Raw genomic sequence first — 25410 nt, forward strand, 5'->3', positions numbered from 1 at the left:
TTTTTATATTAAGACAAAAAATCCTTGAGCTGTAGCTGTCCTCATGGCCCATGATACATTCTAAATAAACACTAAGTAACTTAAAGACTTGTTGAATGACGTGGTCTTGATTCCTTAGGATAGCCCTTACTCAGCTAGATGGTAAGGTTCATACCAGAGGAGTGATGAGACAGAAGTCCAGGGGAGCAGAATGGGCCTTGCTGGAAAAAGACCTTTCAATGTCAAGGCAATTGTGAGTCCTGGAATCTGATGTAGACTAGTGACCTACTGTGATCAGTGCATTATGGGAAGATTAACATATGAGGGTACTTCAAAAAACATTGTGGAACTAGGATTAAAAGACAAATTATTTTATTGCAAAAAAATTGAAATCTCTATTTTTTAAAATAATATGCCTTTCCACTAACTTTTTAAAGTCCCCACATGTGTATGCAGAAATGATTTGCTGGAAAAATTCTGGCTACTGAGCACCAGTTAAGAATCATTGGCAGCATGAGAGTTATGACACATAAAGAATCTGGTCCAAGTTGGTGAAAACAAGAACAGAAAAAAAAAATATGTCAGTGAGATAGACACTCAATAAGCTTACTAACTATGCAAATAGTGCAGGTGCAGGCATCCAGCTGTTCAGGACTGCTTTGATAACACACAACTGCTCCCATTAACTTTATGTAGCTGATGGTAGTGTTAGTCAGCTAGCTTAACCCAAATCAATTCAACTCAAGAATTGATCAGTTATGGCGTGAGTGGCCTGGTGGATAAGATCCCAGTTGAGATGACCGCATTCCATAAAGGAGTGCCTGGGTCTGATGCTCAGCTCTGGCTTCTGATTCCAGCCATTGCAGGTGATATTTTGAGTAGTTGGGTCCCTGTCACCCATATGGAAAATTTAGATTAAGTTGCTGGCTCCCAATTTTGACGTGGTCCAGTCCCTGGCTGTTGCAGGCATTTGGGGGAGTGAACCAGCAGATGGGAGCTCTGTCTGTCTCTGTTTCTGCAATAATAATTATAAATTATAAGTATATTATAAATATAAATATAAACAATTATAAATTAATATAAATAACAAATTATATATTATGTTAATATGCCCTGGGTATTCTTCTGGGAAGACTAAAACAAAAATGGCAAGTTTCCTTTTCTTAAAGGTTCTCATGCTGTTAAACCTGGAAGACATTGTAGCTTTAAAATCAAGATATTAGTGGGCATCTGAAGACTAGTTAAGATTGCTAGATTCGGCCAGGAGTTGTGGGCATAAACTGCTCTTTGTACATTTACTGGAATATAGTATTTCCTAAATTGTCCATATCTGTAGAAAAAAATTGTTGAAACATTAGAAAATACATATAATTCAATTTTTAAAATCAGTAATCCCATATAGAGATAATGGCATTGCATTTTGATGAATATCTCCCCAGTAGCATCTTTTTTATTTTATTTTAATTAATTAATTAATTTTTTTGACAGGCAGAGTTAGACAGTGAGAGAGAGAGAGATAGAGAGAAAGGTCTTCCTTTTTCCGTTGGTTCACCCCACAAATGGCCGCTACAGCCAGCGGTGCGCCGATCCGAAGCCAGGAGCCAGGTGCTTCCTCCTGGTCTCCCATGCAGGTGCAGGGCCCAAGCACTTGGGCCATCCTCCACTGCCTTCCCGGGCCACAGCAGAGAGCTGGCCTGGAAGAGGGGCAACCGGGACAGAATCCGGTGCCCCAACCGGGACTAGAACCCGGGGTGCTGGCGCCGCAGGCGGAGGATTAGCCTAGTGAGCTGCAGCGCTGGCCCCAAGTAGCATCTTAACCACTGGGCAAAAAGACTATTCTCTTCTTTATTTTGAAAAGTAATTTGTATATTTATCTTTTGTCACATGTTAAAAATATCCCCCTATTCACTGTTTACCATTTGTTTTTAACTTTGTTTATGTTTCTTGTACAAAATTTTCAATGTTCCTGGCTTCAAATCTATCAGTCTGTTCCTAGATGGTTTATCTTGTGCACATTTTTACCTCGCCTTGTGATTGTCTTTTGTTCTGCAGCTGGGATGCTGGGGCAATACAATGTTGGTAACTGCAAAAGTGATGTGTCTCACTCCAAGGTGAAGGGTCATCAAAGGCGCTACTTTATAGCAGCTGAGAAGGTTCTTTGGGATTATGGTCCTCAAGGCTATGACAAATTTAGTGGTCTTCCCCTCAATGCCTCTGGCAGGTAAGCACTCTTTTCGGTGTTCCCAATCCTCTGATCTCATCAGTTTTCTAGGCACTGCTCTGATGAGCCCATACCACATAGATGGCATAAGGCTACTGCTTAAGGAGTTCTCAGCCCTGTAATTTAGGAACAACGGAGACTGGCAGAGTAGTTATTACTCATGCCCTGATGCCAAAATCCAAATACTAGATCCGCTCATTCATTCATTCAACATTTCTTGAGTACCTAGTTTCTGCAAATTGCAGTGGTAGAATGCCACAAGAAATACTAAGCTAACAATGATTAGAATAAGGCCTTTGTACATGCAGAGTAGGCAGTCTTGAAGAGGAAATAAGATGAGACTCTCCTTCAGTGGAGATAAGCTTTTGAGTTCATGGGCAGCCTGATTTGTAAACTATGAATATCCTTACTTTCCCTGTCCAGTAAAATGTCAATTTTTCTTCAAAGCTTAACCCTAATGTCACCTCTCAAATGCAGCCTCCCCTGACCTCCCAGCCATAATTATTTTCTCTCTGGACTCCCATAGTACATAGTGTTTCCTAGTAGAATCTAGCAATTCATTAAATGGATGTTAACTCCTGTAACTGGTTATTACAGAATCATATGCAATAATGTCTGTAAAAGCACTTAAAAGTGTAGAGTGCAATATACCAAGAATGATGGCTGTTACTCTATGACCCTTTTATATTTGAAGGAATGTCTTAAAAAATTTCCCAATCAGTGACCATACACTTTTGTTTCTTTTTTATTTTTTTATTAGTTTTTTTTTAGAGATTTATTTTATTTATTTGAAAGACAGAGTTACAGAGAGAGGTAGAGACAGAGATGGCCACTCCCCAGATGGCTGCATTGGCCAGAGTTTTGCTGATCTGAAGCCAGGAGCCAGGAGCCTCCTCCGGGTCTCCCACATGGGTGCAGGGGCCCAAGGACTTGGGCCATCTTCTACTGCCTTCTCAGGCCACAGCAGAGAGCTGGATCAGAAGAGGAGCAGCCGGGACTAGAACCGGTGTCCGTATGGGATGCCAGCACTTCAGGCCAGGGCTTTAACCCACTGCGCCACAGCACCAGCCCCATGTTTCTTTAATTGCATATTTCAGTCAGTTATTCATGCATTCATTCTTTCACCAAACTGAAGCACTTGAATCACCTTGCCTAAGAATTTTTGTGAACCATATACAAAATACTTTGTGATATCAACATTTTCTATTGATTTCTGTTTATTGTTTCATAAACAGATTAATGAGAATTAACATTTACAGTTATGTCATGGAAGCCTTGTAGGATTCTGAAGTTTCTTCTGTAATATGAAACATTAAAGTATATTCAATCAATTGATTAAAATATAATAAATGAAAGCACAAGGTACTAGATGACATAAAGGGTATAAAGATGTCTGAGACAATCTTCCCATTCATAGGTGGAGAAAGCATCTGTGTTTACAAGACAAGAGAAGTATCTTTGCAAGCTACAAATAAGAGTAAGATTAGTCATCCAGACAGTGAGTTCTTTGGGTGTTCGGAAACAGAAATGGTAGCCAGGAAAAACTTCACAGAGGAAATGGGAGTTATACAGGATCTCAAAGAAGGATGGAATTTAATTAAGTGAATAGCAAATAGATGTAGAGGTGGCTAAAACAATCAGAATGAGTGGAGTGGAAGGTTTGCACAGGGAAATGGGTATTTATCCATAGAAATAGTTAATGAATTAGAGGAAACTGGGTATTAATTTAACTTTATTTGATTGGCTTTGGGAAAAATTGAAGATTTTGGAGGTGGTGAATGCCAATGGAATTTACCATTTTGGAGATTAATGTCATAGTGGTATATATGCTGAAAACAAAATGAGTCTGTGTGAGACAAGGGTGCAATGTGCAGTTAGGAGGTTCATATAATGGTCTAAACCCAGGTGATAAGGGCATGAGCTGGATTTGTTGAGGTAGGAGGAAAGGAAAAGAACAGATGAAAAATGATGTAGAAAAGGAAGGTACAAAAATTTTTTACAAAGTAAGTCTACGTGACTGCAAGAGTGACAGTGCTATTGATAGTAATAAGATAATATAGAAATGGTTTTAGGCAGAATTTATATGATTGTACTTTACAACATTGAAATTTGATATTTTATATGTAAAGTTTATATGATATGTTCTCCATTAATGAAGCTATTTGCTGACTAGACCCTCAGTTCCTTACTTTGGCCAGATGTCAATGAGCTTGCTATATGCAGAGACTATTCATATTGACATCAGCAAGAGTTAGAGGGATGCTTATTCTGCAAGGAAACTAGTTAGCTCTATGTTACTTTGTAGGACACCATCCTGGGATGCCAGTGTTGGTAAGTAAGCAGTATTTGTCTGTGACTTCTTCCATTGCTGGGCCTCTGGGTGAACAAGTGTGATGCTAAGAGCGAGATGAGCTTGAGCATCACTCAGCTTCTGAAAACTCTGAAGGCTTCCTGATGACTGCTGGGAACTTTGCTGAAGCCTGAGCTGTCTTTTATGGGGATAAAGGTGCAAGAGTGGAATAAAGATAACAAAACAAAATGCTAAAGTTAAGGCATTTGGTGGGTGTGTTGAAACATATTCTCAATCAGATTGCTATGTCTTTTTACAGTGACTCAGAATTCTTCTTCACACAAGGGAAAAACAGAATAGGAGGAAAATATTGGAAAGCTCAGTATGTGGAGTATGTTGATGCAACCTTTACTCAAAGAAAGAGACTCTCTGGGACAGAGGCCCATCTTGGAATTCTTGGTACAGTAAAACTATCCTCATAGTTTGAAACAGGAGAGATGTTTTAGCTGGACATATGCATGTACATAGTAACTATTCTTCTGCTCCTTTTCATTTATTTTGTCCCTTTTCATCCTTTTCTCCTCCCCCGTTTGATGCTTTCCAGGCCCAGTCATCAGGGCAGAGGTGGGTGACACCATATTAGTGACATTTGCCAACAAAGCTGACAAGGTCTACAGCATTCTGCCCCATGGTGTGTTCTATGACAAGGCATCTGATGCAGCCCCAAATGTAGATGGTAAGTCTCAGCCTGCACTTAAAGAAATAAGATGGTATTTAGTACTAGCACAGTATGAGTAAGCTAAGGACTTAGAACTAGAGAGACTTGGTTTAAATCTCAGCCTTCCCATTAGCCATGAGAGCTTGGGCAACTACTCAAATTTTCTGAATGTTATTCTTCTCTCCTATCAGATATGGATGATAACACTCAGCTAATTGGGCTTTGGAAAGTGATGGAGAGAATTCAGGAAGGGGTCTGACTTACTGTAGGTTCTTGGGAAATTTTACCCTCTTTCTATTTCCCTTAGGAATGTAGTAAATCTCAAAGTAAACTCCCTCCACAGTCACTTCCACTTCTCTGATATGGAGAGCACTTCTCCTGCAGGTGCGTGGGATTCTGTGGTTGGAGGCTGAGGGAAATCTAATTTCCAATGTTTTGGTAACATCAAAGTCTCACATATGGCTTTTTCTCTGTAAATACTTATTTAAAACTTGTATTATGTGCTTGCCATCATATACACACTCTCCCCATCACAGAGCAGGGAGCACAGGCTTCCAGTACATAAGAAAAGCAGGTTTGGCCCAATGGCTGCAGGAACCATCCTTGCATTCATAACACTGCTCTTGGGGAACTCCTGTCTTCATCATGGCAACAGACACCATGGCCATCAGGAATGCTTCCTCATGCCCAGGTGTGATGCCAGTTCCAGACATGACATGAGGGAATGGAGAAAGAAGAAATGGAGGGAGAGATTCCCTCTTCTGAAATGCATCTTCACCCTCTTCCATCGCAGCAACATTTCTTAGAACTGTGGTCAAAATGCTCAGAATGAGCAGAAACAACACCAGAGAAGCCAATATATTCACATTTTCCTTCTTTTTTTAACTAAGAAAATGTTCTAGGCACCTTTTTGCAAAGCACTGGAAAAGTTTCAGAGTGAATCCTTGGGCTGTGCTATGAGATCTATTGTGTTCTTTGGATTATTTTCTAGTTTAATTTCCCAGATTCCAGATTCTTTAAAGATAAGTTCCTTGTTTAACTTTTTAAGGTATCTTCTGTAGGGCCAAGTGTAATATAGTCTATTTAGAAGGGACTCTATGACATTTAATTGTTGAATTAACAACTAACTTAGTATTTGCTAAATCTGTTATTTGAGTAAGAAATAATATGAAATCTACGAAGGAGATAATCCTTTGATTTAAGCTTCTATCTCATAAAATAGCAGACTTTGGGCAGTGCCCCACCCTTGGTAGGATACTTAAGAGAACACAACCATCTTTCACAAAACATGTTATCATCGTGGGAGACACTCTGGCCTGGGAGACCCATCTGACAAGTAGAGAGTTCTTGGACATTGCTTTCAGTGGTTGTTTCTATTTCCTCAGGGTTTCTGAAACCAGGTGCACATGTTAAACCAGGTGAAACCTTCACATATAGGTGGACAGTGCCTGAGAGTGTAAGCCCGACAGCTGATGATCCTCCCTGTCTGACCTATGTGTACTTCTCAGCAGTTGAACCCATCAAGGACACCAGTGCTGGCCTTGTGGGGCCTCTGCTAGTTTGTAAAAAGGGAGTTCTCAATGCTGATGGCACACAGGTAAGCCATCAAATGTTACTACGTTCTTCACAGGGTGCATGTGGGAGATACTGGTGTGCTCCAACTGGAGATTAGATAGCGATAAGGAATTAGTTACAAAAACCAGTTTCTTAATGGAAGGGGAGAGGGAGTGGGAAAGGGGAGGGTTGCGGGTGGGAGGGAAGTTATGGGAGGGGAGGAAGCTATTATAATCCATAAGCTATACTTTGGAAATTTATATTCATTAAATAAAAGTTTAAAAAAAACCTACATTTGCAGCAAAAAACAAACAAACAAACAAAAAAGCAGTTTCTTTTGAAATTGACTTCTACATAAGGGAGTTCTATTTTTTTGTAAATTAAGGAACTGAACTTGCACAGTTAACTGATGCCCACCCAGGAACCTAGATTTATACCTGTTATTCCTGGAATTCAGTGTTTCTCTTCCCCTGTGCATTGTTTTGATTCTGGAATTTTCAGAGATCTTCATGGAATTCTATTGGGATTCTTCTTGTTGGACAAGGTTCCTCAGGCTTGACCCACACCTTAACACCACCTGATTAAGATGCTCCAGACAAATTAAATCAGAATCTCTGGGTGATTTTAATGCATAGCCATGACCAAGAACCACTGTATCTCACTGTCGTAGACTGGCAGTTCATCACTATGATAAAGGAAAAAGAAGGCATGTTGATAACTTTTTGTTAAGTCCTGAGTTAGAGGCATGTGGCAAAGCATAGTGTGGCAAAGCATAGCGTTTCAAGCTTTGTCTACACAATGTTAAACGTATTTATTAAAGGGGAGCATCCATTCATTTACCCATTTACTTCATCAATTCTATCAATCACAAATCACAAGGCAATTTACTTAAAAGGTATATTTTATAATGCTTATCATAGTACAGACCCATTTCTGTGATCAAAGGAATTTCTAGGTTAAAGGGACACAAAGTATCTTATTCTACCTCAGATTTATGTTTTCCTTCAAGAAGGCCCCATCATGGAAATGTCTATGGTGTATATAATTTATGATGTACTTCCATAATCATATTAAGTAAAGAAGAATGATTGCCAACACATTAAAATGGAAGAAATTGAGGCTCAGAAACACTGAATGATATCCCTGGAAAGTCATTAGTAAAACAGGGCTTTGACCATCCAACTTTGTTATTTTCTCAAATGCTGTCTTGCTTCTTACCAGCTAAATATCTGAGCCAAGGACAGTAAATGCCAGAAAATGTTTGTGAGGTAGTTCTGACTTTGCTCCAGCTATGTGCATACAGAGGTAACTGAAATTTGCTAGAAGTATCTTAGTGTTTATGGAAATTGTTATATAAGCTAAATACAATTCATGATCAGTCTGCTTATATAAAATTCATGAAAAAAAAGTTACTTGAAACACCCTATATCTGGAATTTGGCTGAGGGAGAAATCCAATTGTTCAGATAGAAAGTTATTTCTAATGCAATGAATACTTAAGAAACACCTACCATGTGTTAGGCTTCTATTGGTATGAACTTGGTCAGGGGTCTTCTAGGCAGGTAGGGAGGTTGGTAGGTTCATGGAAGAGCAAAAGACCAGTGTGGCTGGAGCCAGCTAAGGAAGAGCATGGGATGAAGCCAGAGAGACAGAGGGGTTGGAGCTGGGGTGTGAGGTCTTGATAAGGAGAAAATGAGTGAGGAACAACCTGACAGCAGGCGAATCAGAGTAGAAAGGCTGCTGGGCAGACTTACTTCCTTGGAGGAAGTCATGTGGAAAGAAGGAAGGATGTAATGAGAAAGAGGAATTTTCTAGGTGTGGAAAGAATTCATCAGAATCATGTACAGAATCCTGATTTACACAATGATCCAGTGACTCCATGACTAGTATTAATCAGCCCTAATCCACTTTGTGTCAACTTTGAAAGTGAAGCAAGGTTACGAGTTTCTCCAAGCTGGACCTTCTGTCTATTCATTTCTTTCTTCTCTTTAGAAAGGGATAGACAAGGAATTCCACCTACTGTTCACAGTCTTTGATGAGAATCTGAGCAGGTATATTGATGAAAACATTCGGAGGTTTACCTGGTATCCATACAGTGTTGACAAAGAAGACAAGGAGTTCATGGAATCCAACAGAATGCATGGTATGATATGAATGGATTTCCCTCCTGCAAATGAAAGGCTTCGTTGCATTTGAAATGAAGATGTTCTAAATATATTAATTTTGATTGCTTGGGTACTGTTCTTGGTCATATAGATATTTCATGGTTTTAGGTTCATATTTCATGGTTTAGGTTTTAGATTAGGGATGGCAAAACTTTTCTATAGGGGCATGTCATGGCGTAGCTGGTAAAGCTGCCACTTGCAACACTGACATCCTATATGGGTGCTGGTTGAAGTCTCAGCTGCTCTGCTTCTGATCCAGCCCCATTCTGTTGGCCTGGAAAAAGCAACAGAAGATTGTCCAAGTGTTTGTGTCCCTGCCTACCATGTGGGAGACCCGGGTGGGGCTCCTGGCTCTTGGCTCCTGGGTTTAGCTAGGCCCAGCCCTAGCCATTGTGGCCATCTGGAGAGTGAACTAGAGGATGGAAGATCTCTGTCTCTTCTTCTTTCTCTATCACTCTTTCAAATAAAGTAAATAGATCTGAAAAGAATCCCTCTTCCCTATCTCTCAGAGCTGTGAAAGTTAATTAGTATGTCTAAAACAGCTTATCAACCTTAGAAAAAGTAATGCAAATTTTGAACTAACAAAGATCACAGCACACCATAAGTATAAAAAATTACTGGCTTACCACTCTCCCTTCGTTTCACAATAATGTCAAGTCTAATACCCGAATGATGATAGGTGATAACAATTATACAGCTAATATATCTCTAATCGGGTAATATGAGTGACTGGTGAAGGTGTTAATTTGTAAATTACTATCTGTTCCTATCCTAGATTTTTATTTGGGAGGAATTACTCAGTTCTCCTTCCCTGTCTCTCTTTATGTCAAGCGTTACAATAGCAAACTACATGGTAATTGCATGTGACTAACACAGGATTCCCATTAGTCTTGGGCACATTACCTAAGATGGCAGAGTGATGAGAAAGAGTACAAACTCAATGCCTGCAAGAGCATGCAGCCAACAAAAGTGCCAAAAGCAAGCACTGTAAGATAACAGATATGAACTGCTTGTCTTAGGACCAAGTGTAGTATCTATGAAAGGTCATCAAAAATTCACATTAAAAAATGCCTGAATTTTAAATCTGTTTTATTTGAAAGAGTTATAGAAAGAGGAGGAGAGACAGAGGTGAGGGGAGGCGGGGAGAGGAAGATAGAGAGAGAGGAAACTAACTTCCATCTGCTGATTCACTCCCCAAATGGCCACAACAGCCAGGACTGGGCCAGGCTGAACCAGGAGCCAGGAGCTTCTTCTGGGTCTCCCACGTGGGTGCAGGGGCTCAAGGACTTGGACCCTCTTCTACTGCTTTCCCAGGCCATAGCAGAGAGCTGGATTGGAAGTGGAGCAGCCGGGACTCAAACTCAGCACCCCTATGGGATGCTGGCACTGCAGGCAGTGGCTTTAGGTGCTACGCCATGGTGCCAGCCCTGCACCACTGGTTTTGCAGACACAAAAATTAGAAGTAATTTTATTTGACAGTGGGATTATAACAGAAGTCATTCATGTGTGTGATAGTTGTTCTTTCCTATGCTGGGCACATAAGTAGGAGGGCGATAGAATATTTATTTCTTTAAAGAACATCAAGCATGAGACATGATTATGTGAACTCACTCATCAGACATTGCTATTTGACCATGACATTCATCCCCACAGGGAAAATGTGGTTTCTAAGTTCCTGAGTCATTGTGCCAACTAACCACTATCAGTGGGTTGGAGTTGATGTAAAAGATAATAGCTTGCCACTGTGTAAGTGCAGAGGGTCTGCATATGAGTGTAATCATTGCCCTTCACTTATTTTGGGGATAAGGAACTGAAAGTTACAAAACAAATTTATTTACTTAAGGACTAATCTTTTATAAATTTAGTGCCTCCTCTCTCTCAAAATATCCCTCTCTCCTGGCAGGGAATGCAATATAATATCCACCTTTCAAATGATGCAGAATTCATGAAATCAGCAAAGGAGTATCTGATAATTCTCAGGTCAAATGCAAAGTCATTGGCAAATGCTAGTTTGGCAGAATTAGGTGCATTTGTAACAAAGGAAGTGACATTTAACAAGGAAGGATACAGGACTAAAAACTTCAAAAGAGAATGATTTTCATAGCAAGAGTTGTAGAGAAGCATATGAGGAAATTGATAAAATCATCAGCAAATATTTTTATAAGGATAATGTTCTTCATGATCTGCAAACAAAATGTAAAATGAAGGACATCATGAAATAGCTTTTTTTCAGAAAAGTGGTGCTAGAAAAAAATAACCTTATTCCTTATTGATTCATAGAATTGGCACTGTTGGGTATGTGTGCTAAAGCATCAACAACTCTAGTATATTATCACTATTCATTGTTAATTTTGGTCTCCACTTTAAACGTGGCTTTTCTCTAGTACTATTTACTCTCTGGTAACAAAGATTTTCTTGTTGAACCCCTGCTCCAGATCCATAGACAATGTTTCACTAAGATGGTGTGCCTTCAGCCTGTGTACATAATTATTGTGGGCTCTGACTATATTTTCTATATTTCTCCTTCCATTTAGCTGTTAATGGCTATATGTATGGCAACCAGCCAGGCCTAAGCATGTGCAAAAAGGATAGGGTTTCCTGGCATCTGATTGGAATGGGCACTGATACCGACATGCATGGAGTTTATTTTCAAGGGAACACCATCCACCTGCGAGGGACTCACCGTGACTCCCTGGCTCTGTTCCCCCACATGTCCACCACGGCGTTCATGCAGCCAGACCATGCAGGTAAACTTGGTGGGGCCAACCCAAGTGACCAAATTCCTATCCTGAGGCATATTCTTGTAGGTTTCTCTCCCATAAGAAATTGGTAGACTTTGTTAGAAACAGATACAAACTTGATTAGAATCAGAGAATCCCAGCTAGTCTAGTCCAAACACACAGGATAAGGGATAGAAGAGAACCATCTCGAGTGACATCCAGGTGTGGGCATTTGGCCTGCAGTCTGTATCAGAGAATCCAGATTCTAGTCTCAGCTCTGACCTTTGATTCCAGCTTCCTGCCAAGGCAGACTCTGGGAGACAGCAGGTGATGGCTCAAGTAGTTGGGTCTCTGCCACCCACAGGGCACCTAAATTGAATTCAGAGCTTCTGATTTCTCCCTGATCAAGCCCAGCCCAGCCCCTCTTCCTCCACTCCCCATCCTGTTTCTGTCTCTCTGCCTCTTGATTAAATTTTTTTAAAAAGTTATAAAGCGACATCCACAAAGCAGTAGTAGGAGCTTTCTAGATTACTTTGCTACATAAATCCCATGTGAATGCTTTTGACTTCATATCCATGAAAATTCAGCCCTAAGAAGGAGGTTAGGTTTTACTCTCCTTAGGCATAGACATTACTGTAGTTATGGCTCTGGAGCATCTACCAGGCAAAGATAGCCCATTGGATGCTTCTGGATTATGGATACAGCCATAACTATAGCCTGGTGCCCTTTATCTAGGGACTGATAGTGGCCTTTTGATGAGTCATTTAGGAATACCTCCATTTTCATTCTGCTGGTCACCCTTGGGCAAGCTGCATTGGGTCTGCAGTCCTTGAATGTCCCATTAAAAGTCAGTACCTGAAACTTCTTCTCTTAGAGACTCCAAGTGAATTAGATAATTTGGGCATTTTATAAAAGGCACAGAACAACATAGATTAGCATATGCTAACTGCTACATGAATGTGAGGAGGGCTAGTGCTGTGGGTATTCAATACGTGTTTTCAACCCAACTTTTTCATCAGCCTTAACAAGAAACAAATATGCAATGTGAGATGAATCCTTGCCAATTCTATCTTATATATTAATGGACATTCTACTTCTTTGTTTCACACTAGAGCTACAGTTTAGATGCCTTTGTGTCATCAGTTAAGATTTTGAACCTTGGTCTTCAAAATCTCTGCTTAAGAGCTGAGCCTAGGAGCTCCATAACCTTTGTTTTATAAACTTCTTGTAGTGTTCTACCTTCCTACACTAGTGTGGGTGATCAATTATGAGTCATGAGTCATACAAACTGAGAGATGCATTGGACTCCAATTTTTTAAAAAAGTTTAATACACTCTTTAAGACCAAAGAGGGGAGCATATTGCAAAATTGTCAAATTGTTTTAATGTATAGAAATCAGCACTCAAAGCTAGAGATGGAATAATTTCAGGATGTTGGCTACTTATTCTCATATTACCCATGTGTCCTACAGAGCTCTAAAGTGTATTACAGCAATGTTTTCTGGTTTATATTTGATGGTAAGCATAAATCTGTTACTACTAAATGCTTGATCATTTTACTAATTCCTGTTCTTTACCTATAAGTTAAGAAGGGTACTCAAAATGTGGGTAGATTGTAGGCTGCAACTTAAATATTTCCTCTTTATTCTTGGAGACTGTAATTTCTTGACTATTGAAGAACCACGAGGGACATGTAAAAATAATGGGCTGCCTGGAAAAAAATCATACACAGAGGAAGGTCTTTCCAGGTCTGTCTTTATGTATCTTTGTGGATCTTTATGTATCTTATGAGGATACTGTTCAATGGTGGTGCTCAGGTATGAATTGGATCAACAGGTTTTTCTCATCCAGAAAGGGTTTTGTGGCAATATTTAGACAAGAGATATGGTATGGAACAAGATCTAGCTCTCTTTGTGTGTTGTAGATGATGAGTGAGAGGCTCAGTAATCACTCACCTCTAAAAATAGGGTCTATTAGAAAAGATTCATTGATCCAGTAATTCCATTGAGAGGTTTTCATAATTTTATTTTATATATTTTATGAAGGGTTCAATTAGGATTATTTCCCTGATATCAAAATAACTAGGAAATTCAGTGTAAAATATTACATGATTTTCATGCAGACATGATTTTAGTTTTACATAAAGAACCCTAGTTAAATTTTCTTTTCTCTTGTTCCTTTTTATCTGAGATAATATAGATCTACCCTTGGAAATGAAAAGGCTTATTGAAGGAATACATTTGACTTTAATAATACCTTACATATTTATTGTGCTCTATAGTTTATGAACTTCTTTAGGAAAAATGTATGACCTCATAAATGTGTCCTAATTTGAACTTTGTCTAGAATATTCAACCTACAGGTGATTAGTTCATTTTAAACTGTGTTGGGCTAAGAGAGTTACACCTACAGTGATTTTCCAGGAGTGACTCTTCCAACAGGTATGTGTCATAGGGAAGATTCTGAGAAGTCACTTTTTGACATTGTAGTTTCTCTCTCTCTCTCTCTCTCTTCCTTCCTTCCTTCCTTCCTTCCTTCCTTCCTTCCTTCCTTCCTTTTCCTTCCTTCCTCCTCCCTCCTTCCTTCCTTCCTCCCTCCCTCCCTCCTTCCTTCCTTCCTTCCTTTCTTTCTCTCTCTCTCTCTCCCTTCCTCCCCCACCTTCCTTCCTTCCTTTTAAATTTTATTTATTTATTTGAGAGGTAGAGTTACAGACAGTGAGAGGGAGAGACAGAGAGAAAGGTCCTCCATCTGTTGGTTCACTCTCCAAATGGCCGCAACAGCCGGAGCTGTGCCGATCTGAAGCCAGGAGCCAGGTTCCTCTTCCTGGTCTCCCACGTGGGTGCAGGGGCCCAAGGACTTGGGTTATCTTCCACTGCTTTCTCAGGCCACAGCAGAGAGCTGGATTGGAAGAGGAGCAGCCAGTGTTCATATGGGATGCTGGTGCCACAGACGGAGGATTAACCTACTGCTCCACAGTGCTGGCCCCAGGGTTTATTTTTCTACTCAAATGAATTTCAGATGACATATCTGGCACCAGAAATAAATATATTTGTAATAATTTATTCTTTTTTTAGGATTTATTTTTATTTATTTGAAAGAGTTACAGAGAGAAGTAGAGACACAGAGAGAGAGGTCTTCCATCTGCTGGTTCACTACCCAAATGGTCAAAAAAAAAAAATGGTCGGAGCTGAGCCCATCTGAAGTCAAGATCCAGGAGCTTCTTCCAGGTCTCCCACACTGGTGTAGGAGCCCAAAGACTAGGGCCATCTTCTACTGCTTTCCCAGGCCATAGCAGAGAGCTGGATTGGAAGTGGAGCAGCCAGGACTTGAACTAGTGTACATATGGGATGCCAGCACTTCAGGCTGGGGCATTAACTTGCTGTGCCACAGTGCCAGCCCTAAGTCATTTATTCTTGTAGAGGCCTGCTCATAAAATATTAGAAAATCGATTATTAAAAAACCCACCCTACTGTTTATTTCTTTTAGAATAAAAATACATATTTGTTTTTTTAATTGATTAATTTTCTATGTAATTTCCAATTTAACACCAAGTTTTTTTTTTCATTTTCAATTATCTTTATATACAGAAGATCGATTCAGTATATACTAAGTAAAGATTTCATCAGTTTGCACCCACACATAAACACAAAGTGTAAAAATACTGTTTCAGTACTAGCTATAGCATTACTTCACATTGGACAACCCATTAAGGACAGATCCCACATGGGACGTAAGTACACAGTGACTCTTGATGTTGATTTAACAATTTAACACTCTTGTTTATGGCGTCAGTAATCTCCCTAGGCTCTAGTCATGAGTTGCCGAGGCTATGGAAGCCCTTAGGGTTCGCCGACTTTGATCTTATTCCAACAGGGTCATAGTCAAAGAAAAACACATATTTGTTAAAAAACACAACAATCAAGCACTACACACAAGGACAAGCCTTTCTCTTTCAGGCATTTTCAAGGTGTTCTGTTCCACCTTGCACCACTTCGCGAGGGGCATGGGTCAGATCTATGAAGTCAACAGCTGTGGCAACAAGGACCCTTCTGAACAGCCGTACGGGATGATAAGAACCTTTTACATCGCCGCTGAAGAGGTAGAATGGGATTATGCCCCTAACAAAAACTGGGAGTTCGAAAAGCAGCACTTGGACGCAGGAGGGGAAAGGTACCGCCAGCGAAGCCGCCAAGTCTCTTCGGTGGGATTGCGCATGCTCTGTAGGCCTTTATCAAAGGTGGAACCCTAACAATGACCTGGTTTTATCTGCACAGTTAAAGCTACTATCACAGAAAGTTAGGGAAGCTGCCCATCTTTACCCCTGGTAGGAAGTCCAGGGTTATCTTGAGGGCACCCTTGCGACAGGTGCTGGTTCACGTGAATGGATGTGCCTCGGTGTGAGTGTGCTGTGTGCTAAGGTCTAGGGAAAGAGGCAGACCCACAGTGATAGCGGGACTGGGAAGACCAATGGAGTCACTGGAGGCAGAGATTCTGTGAAAGGATGGGCAGCTAATTGCGGAGCCTGGGGAAGGGGAACCGAGGATGAGCCACTGGCCAAATGGACCCAGGAGGTGGAGGGTAGGTAGCCATTGTCTTCAGAGGGATCCCTGAACTGGGTGAGGAAGAACAGGTCTCTGCAGTAGGCACTGTAAGTCCACAAGATTGACCCACTTGAAAGTGCTCTCAGCCAGCCAAATGCCAAAGAATCAGCAGTGTTGTGTGGGGAGCAGGCATGGAATATTCATCCTCTACTGCCCTAAGCTGTAAAGTCCAGGAACCAAACTCCCCAGTGTGCAGGAGAATAGAGCTAAGCCAAGGAGTTAGGCACAGACTACAGACCTCTTCCCCAGTATCTTCCATGCTACAACAACCTGCTGCTTGGGCAATAGTGTGCTGATATACAGACGAGGAGAGTCAGGTACAAACAGGCCCTTCCACTACTCATTGGTAGAGTTGGAACGGAACAGAGATCTTAGAAAGACTGAGCTGTGTTCTCTCCAGCGTACTACGTGTTCTTTCAAGCCACTGTTCCTCTTTTTTTTTTTTTTTAAAAAAGCTATTTTGCTGCAGAAAAATGTACAATTCAGTTTTCATAACATGCATTATTCATGAACTTTTTTTTTTAATTAAACTTTTTTTTTTTTTTTAAATTTTTGACAGGCAGAGTGGACAGTGAGAGAGAGAGAGATAGAGAGAAAGGTCTTCCTTTGCCGTTGGTTCACCCTCCAATGGCCGCCGCGGTAGGCGCGCTGCGGCCGGCGCACCGTGCCGGTCCGATGGCAGGAGCCAGGTGCTTCTCCTGGTCTCCCATGGGGTGCAGGGCCCAAGAACTTGGGCCATCCTCCACTGCACTCCCTGGCCACAGCAGAGAGCTAGCCTGGAAGAGGGGCAACCGGGACAGGATTGGTGCCCCGACCGGGACTAGAACCCGGTGTGCCGGCGCCGCAAGGTGGAGGATTAGCCTATTGAGCCACGGCGCCGGCCTGAACTTTTTTTTTTTTGACAGGCAGAGTTAGACAGTGAGAGAGACAGAGAGAAAGGTCTGCCTTTATGTTGGTTCACTCCCCAAATGGCTGCTATGGCTGGTGTACTACGCTGATCCGAAGCCAGGAGCCAGGTGCTTCCTCCTGGTCTCCCATGCGGGTGCAGGGCCCAAGGGCCTGGGCCATCCTCCATTGCACTCCCAGGCCACAGCAGAGAGCTGGACTGGGCCACTGTTCCTCTTTTCCTTTCTTACCATCTACTCCAGACCCCTCCCCACAATTCTTCCCTCCCCACATCTCATAGGTATCTTCTAAGGTTGTGACACACACAAATTACACTACACATTACTGTTCCTAATCTCTTTAAAAATTTATTTATTAAATATTTTATTAAGGCTGAGACGGGGAGAGCTCCTATCCACTGGTTCACGTCCTAAATGCCTGCAAAAGCTGGGGCTGGGTCAGGGCAAAGCCAGGAACCAGGAACTCATCTGGATCTCCCATGTGGGTGGGTCAAGTAGTTGGGCCTCTATATATGAGTTTATTAAACAGTTGCTATGCTAGGCATTCTGAAAATCATTGATAAAACAGTGTGGAAAAAGACAAAGTCCTTTCCCATACAGAATTCACTGTCCATGGGGAAGATGTTAGAAGAAACATATGAAAAGAGGCACTCTCTGAGAGGGCAGTGCAGTCAGTGGGAGCTCATAGTGGTAGTGCACAGCCTCACCTTGGGAAAGGCAAGAACAGGTTAGGTGGTCAGTGGAAGAAGTGAGCACCATGTTCTTGGCAGAGGGAGCAATGTGCATGAGGGTCTGGGGGTAGAGGGGAGAGAAGTTGATGTTCAAGAGGATGAATGTCCTTGGGGTTTGGCACAGTGGTTAAGTTGCAGTTTGGGACTTCCACTTCCCTTATCAGAATGCCTTGGTTTCAGTCCTGGCTCCGCTTCTGTTCCAGCTTCTTGCTAATGTGCAGCCTGGGAGTTGGTAGATGATGGCTCAAGTGCTTGAGTCTCTGCCCTCCACATGCAAGAGGTAGATTGAGTTCCTGGCTCCTGGCTTTGGCCTGGCCCAGACTCAGCTGTTGTGGGCATTTGGAGAGTGAACCGTAAGATAGAAGATCTCTGTCTGTTAGTCTCAAATAAAATAAAAATCAATCAGTAAAAATTTTTAAAGAGAGAGAAAATGCTCAGAATGACTAGAGTGCAGGGGATGTAAGGCCAAGGATGGGAAAGGAAGCTGGGGAAGTGACAAAATCAATAGTGAAGGGAGTTCAAAACCCAAGTTGAGTTTGTCAGTGGGAAACCATGAAAAGGTTGACCAAGGAGAAACTTGCACCGAACTTAGAGCTTAGGATCACTCTGCCTGCAGTGTAAAGAATAGAGGGAGGGGAGGGTGCTCATGCTGAGGATATGATGAACACAGTTACAGTCAACACAGGTCAGTGATATAGGTGGCTGGGGTTAGAAAGCAGGCAGTTAAGGGAGGAAGTGAAAGGGTATGAGACTCACTGTGTTAGGGAGATCGAATGGATAGGTTTCATTTTATTATGAAGATTTATTTTAAGTGTTTTAAAGGCACAGTCGAGAGAGAGAGAGAGAGAGAGAGAGAGAGAGAGAGAGAGAGAGAGAGAGACACCTTTCATTTGCTGGTTCACTCCCCAAGTGGATATAATGGCCAGGACTGGGCCAGATCAAAGTCAGGAGCCAGGAACTTCTTCCAGGTCTCCCACATGGGCACAGGAGCCCAAAGACTTGGGCCATCTTCTGCTGCTTTCCTGGGCACATTAGTAGGGAGCTGGACTGGAAGTGGAGAAGCTGGGACTCAAACTGGTGCCAATATGGAATGCTGGCATTACATGCGGTGGTTTTTTCTGCTATGTCACACCACCAGCCCCAAACGGATGGATTTTAAATCTATCTCCTGTGGGGATCTACCTTGTTGAGTACATATATGTGTTTCAGCTCTCATACTAGATACAAGTGTCATTTTTGAGTCTATTTAAGGATACAAGTTTTATGTATTTTTACTTTATATGGATGATTTCACTGTTTAAAAAAATCTCCTACCCCCAACTCCAGGGATGGGTGTTTGGCTCAGCTGTTAAGGCCTTGCTTGGGACATTTACCCACATCCCCTATTGGAATGCTTGGTTTGAGTCCTGCTCCTTTGCTTCTGATCCAGCTTCCTGCTGCACACCTTAGGAGGCAGCAGATGATGACTGAAATCCTTAGGTTCCTGCCACCCACATGGGAGACCCAGACTGAGTTTCATACTCCTAGCTTCAGCCTGTCCTAGCCCAGCTGTTGCAGGCATTTAGGGAATGAACCAGTGGACTGGATATCTCTATCTTTCTGACTTTTAATTTATATGTATATTTAATTTATATATGTATTTATATATTATATAATATATATTCAATTTATATATGTTTTATTTTAAAGATAAACAATAAGCTATATAAATTTATATATTTATGTATATATATGTTCTCAGAGACTTTCTAGAACCTAACCACCATGAGTTACAAGAATTGATTGTATCTGTATTTGTACAAGCATATAAGCATAATATAGAACATGTAGGCCTTCTTGAGATCTTTCAAAGTTGAAAAGCATTATAAGGTTCAGAATGATCAGAAGGTACATGTGAAACCTGGAAGAATTCTAAGTGGTAGAGGACAAGCGTGAGTGTGTGTGGGTATGGGTGTGCATGTGTACATGTGCGTGTGCTGGAGCTTAGTTAGTCCCAAGAAAAGAAATGCAACTTCAGAGGCCACAAGAATCTCTAGGGTTCACCCTATTCAGTCCTAGCAGTGTTTAGAGCGATGGCTCCCGAGCGGGCTGTGAGCCAGTTCCGGGCTACTCATCTCAGAACGTGGTGACCTCTAAGTGCAGATTCCTGGCCCTACTCCCAGACAGTGGTACAAAAGGCCAGTTCCCCAGGGAGACCCTGCTCAGAACTGGGTTTGGGGAGCACTTCTCTGGAGCACCCCAAGTCCCTCAGAAGCACTTGAGGATTTCCCACCTTCTGACGAGTTTAACTTCTAATGCTTGTGATTTGCAGACATGGAGACATATTCATGAACCATACTGAAAACTGGATTGGCTCTCAGTACAAGAAGGTGGTTTACAGGGAGTACACGAATGGAGAATTTGTGGAGATCAAAGCCCGACCGCCGCGAGAGCAGCACTTAGAACTGCTGGGTATGGCACAGATTTCAGCCACGCACTGTCAGCCCCAGCATGCACGTGCCTGTGTGTATGCACACACACACACACATGCACACATGTGGCTGAGACAGAGGGGAGTCTCACTGCATTCATCCAGCTGAAGCAACTTCCGGCTCTGCTGTTACCAGGGAGCAGGCTGTATGCTCAGCTCAGGCAAAGAATGGTCACAGTGAGACTATGGAATAACACACCAGAGGAGTCCATATCATCAGGGCAGGCCAGCCTCCATTCCCACCCCTCGGCTGAGTCAGAAAATGCTAACTTTGAAACAATTCGACATTTCAGAACATCAGGTGGTATTTTGTATGACCACTTCCAGGTCCTGGATCTTCCACGCACAGTGCCTACACAAAGCAAACCCCTGATATAAGTTGGATGTCAAGGGTGAAAGCTCTGGTTTCATTCTAGAGGCTTCACTCATCGCCTTCTCAGGGGCTATCAGGAGCCCCAGATGTCTGGGCTGGCCACCAGGCCATCAGATAAGCTCTCCCTGCTTTCTTTCCCCTACTTTTCCTCACCTGGGAGTCACCAGACCTGACCCCATCTTGAAGATAAAGTCTTAAGGCTGATGACTATTCTGGAACACTTTTTGGAACTCTTGTTTTATTTTTTTTTCTTAATGCAAAGGGAACTTAGATGGACCGTGTGGTTTTACAGGATGCTGTTCAGGATTAAAATAAGATACCATGGCTCCTAGCTTGATATACATGTCCCATCCCCATCCTCCCCGACCTATTAACACTGGCACAGGAGCTTGTTTATCAACCCAGTGAGTTAAGTCAGCCCTGAAGGAACAGTCACTCATCTGAGCTATGTAGAGCAAAAGAGCGCTGAAGGGCACTGGTCCTGCTAAGGGGAGTGGGCTGTACCTGCAAAGAGCCCTGGTTCAATTCTGCTCAGTAAAACACACAAATGAATGATTTTGTGGGGAGCAAGGCCAGCAGCACTTCAGCCAGGGGAGTGTGAGGCCCAGCTACTCATTTTCTACTGCTTACAGAGAGGCCAGAGCTGCTAGAATTGCCCAAAGGGTATGTGGCAGCCACACCTTGACTCATTTCTGCTCCCAGCAGCCTGTTGCACAGTAAAGGCATTTGCTCCTACTCACCAGTCCACCAAGGCACGTGCAATTTCCATGGTAATAAGTGTACAAATAATGATTTTAATATGTCACTATAGTAGATTGTATTGCTTAAAATATGCATAGCATTCTGTCTAGCTATGTCATAGAAAAGAGTTGCGTTCATACACTTCCTGATTCATGCTAAGTATTTGATTCTAAAGAGAGTAATAGCCCAGAAAATTTTAAAATTATTTATGCCTTTAGTGGGTTTTTCAGAAAAGCTATTAAAACCATGGCTTAAATCAGTGAAGAATGGACAGATGAGGCCAGACCACTGACTGTGAGTGAATCCCTCTATGGCTGGTGAAGGCACAAAATACTAGGAGGGGACCACAGGGATCAGGTCTGAGGTGCTTCCAAAGTGGGAGTCTACTGATCACGAAGCAGGGCCTCAAGAAGCCGCTGGGAGTATGAGGCTCCACCAGTGTGGGCGTGCCTGGTCTGAGCACTGCAAGGGGAGAGGCTTCCAGCCACAGGCATGCTGGCACAGGCTCATCTCCCTTGGCACACAGGCTGGTTGCTTGCAACAGAAATGTGCAGATGTGAGGAACTAAGATTGCATGTCTCAAGGAATCCGTCTATTGCGAAAGAGTGTTAGACATGCATTGGCGAAATCACTGTCTTGATCGTAAATCAACGTCTTCTTATTTGGCCCTTACATTTCCCTGGATTTTCCTTCTCCTCTCCATTTATCTGACAGTGAGCAATTTCAGACTTATCAAAGGTTCTACACCTGAGGTTTATAACTGAGACACCACATCATGTGGGTATGGATTTCTCTGGGATCATTTCTCAGCAACAGTAAAGAGTTAAGCATTTATTGAGCACTTACTGTGCTTCAATATACTGAAATAGCATGTCCCATACATTATCTCATTTAATCTTTACTGTAATCTCATGAGAAATTTATCATTACACACATTTTACAGATGAGAAAATTGAGATTCAGGGAGATTACAAGAATCATCCAAGAGCTGTCTAATAAGTGAAGGAATATTTACTCAAACTCAGCTTGGTCCCACAGTCAAACACTATGTGATATTTAATACTACACAATGCTGTCCTCTAAAGGAAGTAACCTAATGAAGATGCTAACTTCTGTTTTGCTTTGCTAAATATCTACATTTAAATTACACCAGTGTGGAAAAGGCAATGATAATGCACACAGGCCTGTTTGCCTTTAGGCCCAATGATTCACGCTGAGGTGGGCGACTCCATCCTGATCATATTTAAGAACAAAGCCAGCCGGCCCTACTCCATCTCAGCCCAGGGTGTGGAGGACATGGATAGTGGAAAGCGACTCCAAGTGCCTGTCACGCAGCCAGGTAAGTTACACCAGATATCTGCACCGTCATAAGGAGGATGCCAAGTTCAACTCTTCTCATCTCTGAGGGATCTTGGAGAGCTCACCTTAATGTCAGTGTGTGTCAGCCATCACCCACACTCCCAGGGTGAGCTCATCATTCATTCAATAAGTGTTTAATAAATAATAATGGCTAACTCACAGTGGGTGTCAAACTTGCCAGGTGGTAGGCTTCATATTACAAAAAAAAAAAAAAAAAAAAAAAAAAGAAAGAAACTGGGAAGCTCATTTATCCTTACAGCCCAGCAAGGTAAATACTAAAATACTGCTTGGAATCTGACACCATGGATTATAATACCCATCATTATTTTATCTATTACTAAAATAAAGTAAAACATAGGGCCAATTAAACCTTAACATACTACAGGGTGAATAATGCATCTTGACTTCAGATATTTTAAAATGTAAAAGTTTTTCCTATATTTGACCAACTGTGGAATTGTTATGTCATTTAACACATGTCTAAAGCTAGAGGGCTAAAGAACTCGATTATGTCCTATCTTAGAAATGGTGGAATCTCAGCTGTTTGACTCCAGAACCTAGGCTGTTGACAAAATATTTCTCTTGAGATGATTAAGATGCATTGGGGGTAAAAAGGACAAGCAGAAACACTTTAGTAGTTAGGAAGATTATTCATGCTAGGTGACGACAAAGTTCCAGAATATTCCTGCTTTTAAAATATTTTTAGAGAAGGAAAAATCCATGAAAGCTATTGATTCATTAGCATAAATCAACTAGGAGAAAGGAGTAATTAGGGCAATTTTTTTTTCCTTTTTTTATTTTGCAAAAGTTTATTTGTGAATGTACTACAGGCTCCCTTAGTTCTTGCTTTGGTGGCAAAAGATGCTATGGCAGGAAATCCAGATGTTTAGACAGAAATTGAATCAAGGCTCACCATAGGAACAAGGAACAGCTTAATTTTCCCCCCAGATTCCTCCATCCACCTGTGTTCAAGGGACACTTCCCTTCAGCCTTTGTTTTAGCTCCTTGAGCTTCTCCTCTTTTTGTTTTGCTTGAAAGCCTCAGCTTCCTCATCAGTCTCCTTGGCCTGCTTCTTGGTCTGTTTCAGTTACTTCTTGCCATCTTCCCAGCTGGACGTGGCGCCTGCCTCTTCCCCAGACCCTGCCACCCTAGGGAAAGCTTCATAAAGGAAGTAGAACACCAGGTTTATTTTTAATTAATCTTATTTTGTAGAGCATTTTTAGGTTCACAGAAAATTGATCAGAAAGTAGAGATTTTCTATATACCTCTTGTGTCTACAGTTGTATAGTTTCCCACAATATCAGTATTCCCCTGGGAGTGGCACATTTATTTAACTGGTGAACCTATATCATTATCAACAAAGTCCATAGTTTTCATTAGAATTCACTCTTGATGTATACACCCTATGGGTTGTAACAAATGTACAGTGACATGTATCCACCATTGTAGTACCACACAGAGTTAGTTTCATTGCCCTAAAAATTCTCTGATTTGTCCATTTATTTCTCTCTCTCTGGAAACTACTGATTTTTATGTTGTCTTTATGATTTTGCTTTTTCCAGAATGTCATGTAGTTGGAATTATCTGGTATGTACACTTTTAAAGGATTTTAACAACTTCATTTACTTTGTTGACAGAATGATGGTGAGGGCAAAGGTGAGGGAGAGAAACAGAGAGAGAGAGAGAGAGAAAGGGAGGGAGGGAGGGAGGGAGGGAGAGAGAGAGAGAGAGTGAGAGGGAGAAATGATGCTCCTATCTGCTAGTTCACCCCCTAAATGCCTGTGATGATCAGGACTGGCCGGTGGAAGCTGGGAGCCAGGAACTCAATTCAGGTATCCGACGTGAGTGGCAGGAAACCAACTACTTGAACCATTGTCTGTTGCCTCCTAGGGTGTGTATTAGCAGGAAGCTGGAATCAGAAGCTGGATCCAAGAATCCAACCCAGACCGTCTTATGGAGAATGCAGGTGTTCAACCAGTGACTTAACTGCTAAGCTAAACACCTGCCCATAGTTTTTTTTTTTTTTAACCTTTTGTTTAGTAAATATAAATTTCCAAAGTACAGTTTATGGATTACAATGGCTTTCCCTCCCCCCCATAGCTTCCCTCCCACTCGCACTGCTCCCTCTCCCATTCCATTCACATCAAGATTCATTTTCAATTATCTTTATATACAGAAGATTGATTTAGTATATATTAAGTAAAGATTTCATCAGTTTGCACCCACACAGAAACACAAAGTATAAAATATAGTCTTTTTAAAAATTGAATCCTTTTATTCAGTGATTTACATTTAAGTTTTCTCTGTGTCTTTTCATGGCTTGATAGCTTGTTTCTTTTTCTCACTGAATAATATTCCATTGTGTGGCTATACCACAGTTTATCCACTGACAGGCTACAGGACACCTTGGTTTCTTCTAAGTTTTTATAATTATGAAGACAGCTACTATAAATATTCATGTGCAGGTTTTTGTATAGACATAATTTTCAAACCATTTGAGTACATATTAAGGAACACTAATGCAGGGTCATATGGTAAGAATATGTGCAGTTTTGTGAAAAATGGCCAAACTGCCTTCCAAGGTG

General features: G+C 41.6%; 1 protein-coding gene across 1 annotated transcript in view; it reads left to right on the plus strand.

The window, feature by feature from the left end:
* The window catches only part of HEPHL1 (hephaestin like 1), an 84515-nt gene that overhangs the window by 38386 nt on the left and 20719 nt on the right, over positions 1-25410 (plus strand). The window contains exons 6-14 of the mRNA XM_062198310.1: positions 2032-2200; positions 4810-4949; positions 5095-5226; positions 6594-6805; positions 8754-8904; positions 11461-11673; positions 15602-15815; positions 20194-20333; positions 22665-22805. Of these exons, the coding sequence (XP_062054294.1) occupies positions 2032-2200; positions 4810-4949; positions 5095-5226; positions 6594-6805; positions 8754-8904; positions 11461-11673; positions 15602-15815; positions 20194-20333; positions 22665-22805 (1512 nt within the window). The remainder of the gene's footprint in view (positions 1-2031; positions 2201-4809; positions 4950-5094; positions 5227-6593; positions 6806-8753; positions 8905-11460; positions 11674-15601; positions 15816-20193; positions 20334-22664; positions 22806-25410) is intronic.

The sequence above is a fragment of the Lepus europaeus genome, chromosome 7 (genome assembly GCF_033115175.1).
Source record: "Lepus europaeus isolate LE1 chromosome 7, mLepTim1.pri, whole genome shotgun sequence".
NCBI classification, from domain to species: Eukaryota; Metazoa; Chordata; class Mammalia; order Lagomorpha; family Leporidae; genus Lepus; species Lepus europaeus.